Source organism: Myotis davidii, unplaced genomic scaffold, assembly GCF_000327345.1.
Source record: "Myotis davidii unplaced genomic scaffold, ASM32734v1 scaffold243, whole genome shotgun sequence".
In the NCBI taxonomy this organism is placed as follows: Eukaryota; Metazoa; Chordata; class Mammalia; order Chiroptera; family Vespertilionidae; genus Myotis; species Myotis davidii.
In genome coordinates this window covers 1,740,006-1,742,214 of record NW_006295183.1, presented here as the reverse complement: position 1 = coordinate 1,742,214, position 2,209 = coordinate 1,740,006, and the positions used below count along the sequence as shown (strand labels likewise).

The window sequence follows — 2,209 nt, the reverse complement described above, 5'->3', positions numbered from 1 at the left end:
TGGGGCGCGACGCCGGGGGCCGGGGGAGAGCCGGCGGCCACAGAGCAGGGTCAGAGGCGCAGGGCCAACCTCACAGAGCCAGGCCCCGGGGCCCACCATGTATACTTCCGAAGCGATGGGACCTGAAGAGAGCGCCTCGGGGCGCCCCGGGCGCAGCGCCCCCGCAAAGAATCAACCCAAACGCTCAACGCCATCCGTACGCTCGGTGCACCCAGCACCCAAAGCGAAACCCGCAGTCCCCAAGAAGGCCCCCGACCAGAAGCCAAGCGAACAGCCGGCCCCCAGCGAGTGGGAGAAGGCGGCGATCCAAAAGCGCGCGGAGGGCCGGACCAAGGTCCCACCCAGGTTCAGGGACAGCATCAAGCGTTTTTTCTTCTCACCCACCGGAGCGTTGAAGATCGTGCGGCTGGTGAGTAGAGAGAGCTGGTGACTCGGCTGGGCAGAGGCTGGGCACAGGCAGGGCAGAGGCAGGCCTTGGCCTTAGGAAACCTTCCCTAGTTCCCTCTGCCAGTCACCCTTGGTTTTGTTGTTGTTTATTGTTGGAAGTATTACAGATGTCCCCTTTCTTCACCCCACCCCTACCCCCGCCCCAGGTTGCCTCACCCTTCCTCCTCCTTCCCTCCTGTTCCTTGCACACACTGGAACCTTACTCCAAAAGCTGGCTTCTTTTTCCCGGTCCTACTTTTCTATTTCTCGGGTTTCCCCTCACAAAGGGAATTAGGGAAGCAATGAAGATGAGACCAGAAGCGTGTAAATTAGCAAACACAAATAATAGAACTGACCAATAAGGTCGATAAACCTCTGGCCAATATAACGGGCACAGGGGGAGGAGAGGGCCTATATTCAAAGTTAGAAGCTAGAAAGGGATAATAGTCTCAAACCCCGATAAAACGGAAAAGACCCAAATCCATTTGAATAACTGGACGAAATAGTTGATTTTTCTAGGAAAATGCAAATCACCAAAAGTGATCCCAGAGAAGAGAAAAACCGAAACAGCCCAACATGAGCACAGGACAAAATGAGAACGTATCAAATGAGTATCTTTCAAAAATACATCCGGCCAGCTGTCTGCACAGGTTAACTCTTTCAAGCCTTCAGGGGATGTCATTCTGTTACTATTCACAGTTTTTCAAAGAACAGAGAAAAAACACTTCTGAGCTATTTTTACAAAGTCAATAGAGCAGTGATAATCAAAACCTGATGAAGTTCAGAAAAAGAAATCAAAGTGGAAATCTCACTTGTATCAAAGCCATAAGTATTCATATATTAGCAGAGAATATTCATCAGAACTTTTGAGAATTACACCTCGAAGAAACATAAGATGATTCAATATTAAAATCATATTAAACTAATCCACCATATTATCATAAGTACAAAGAGAAAAAAATATTACGAGTAGCATCCAAAACACATTTGACAAGATTCAACATTCATCTCTGATTGCATGAGAGCGAGAGAGAGAGAGAGAGGAGACCAGTAGAATAGAAATACAGAGGTATTTCACTGACATTGTAAAAACAAACCCAAAAGTCAGCATCATATAAATTAAACATCAGAAGTACCCCATTAAAATGAGGGACAAAGAGGGTGCCCACTATCAATGCTGTTACTTAATATTTTTCTGGAACCACTAGTTATCACAATTAGGAAAAAGAAATAAGAACATTTTGAAAAGAGAGACAAAATAGATCATTTCTTCCAGCTGATATCTAAAAAACTCTAAGTCAACTGGGAAACAGTTTAGAATAAGGTAACTTCTACTAGCTCATTAGTAGAAATGAGCAAACAAGCACTTCAAATAAAAGAAAATAGTTTTGTTTACAACAGTAGTCAAAATAAGAATCTAAGATTAAAGGAAATAAATTTGAAAGACCTATATGAAGAAAACTTTAAAATTCTATTGAGAGATATTTAAAAGCCACTAAAATAACAAAAAAAGACACAGTTGGTTCTTGAATAGCAAGACCAAATTTTGCAAAAACTTTTCCAGATTATAAATTAAATGAAACCCCAATAAAAATACTACCAAAAGGCCGAGACCGGTTTGGCTCAGTGGATAGAGCATCGGCCTGCGGACTGAGGGGTCCCGGGTTCGATTCCGGTCAAGGGCATGTACCTGGGTTGCGGGCAAATCCCCAGAGGGAGATGTGCAGGAGGCAGCTGATCGATGTTTCTCTCTCATCGATGTTTCTAACTCTCTATCTCTCTC

At 44.5% G+C, this 2,209-nt stretch overlaps 1 protein-coding gene across 1 annotated transcript in view; it reads left to right on the top strand.

Moving 5' to 3' along the window:
• Positions 1-83: 83 nt before the first annotated feature.
• The window catches only part of LOC102770697, a 12,521-nt gene continuing 10,395 nt past the window's right edge, over positions 84-2,209 (top strand). The window contains exon 1 of the mRNA XM_006769848.2: positions 84-409. Coding sequence (XP_006769911.2) covers positions 98-409 — 312 coding nt within the window. The 5' untranslated portion in view covers positions 84-97. The remainder of the gene's footprint in view (positions 410-2,209) is intronic.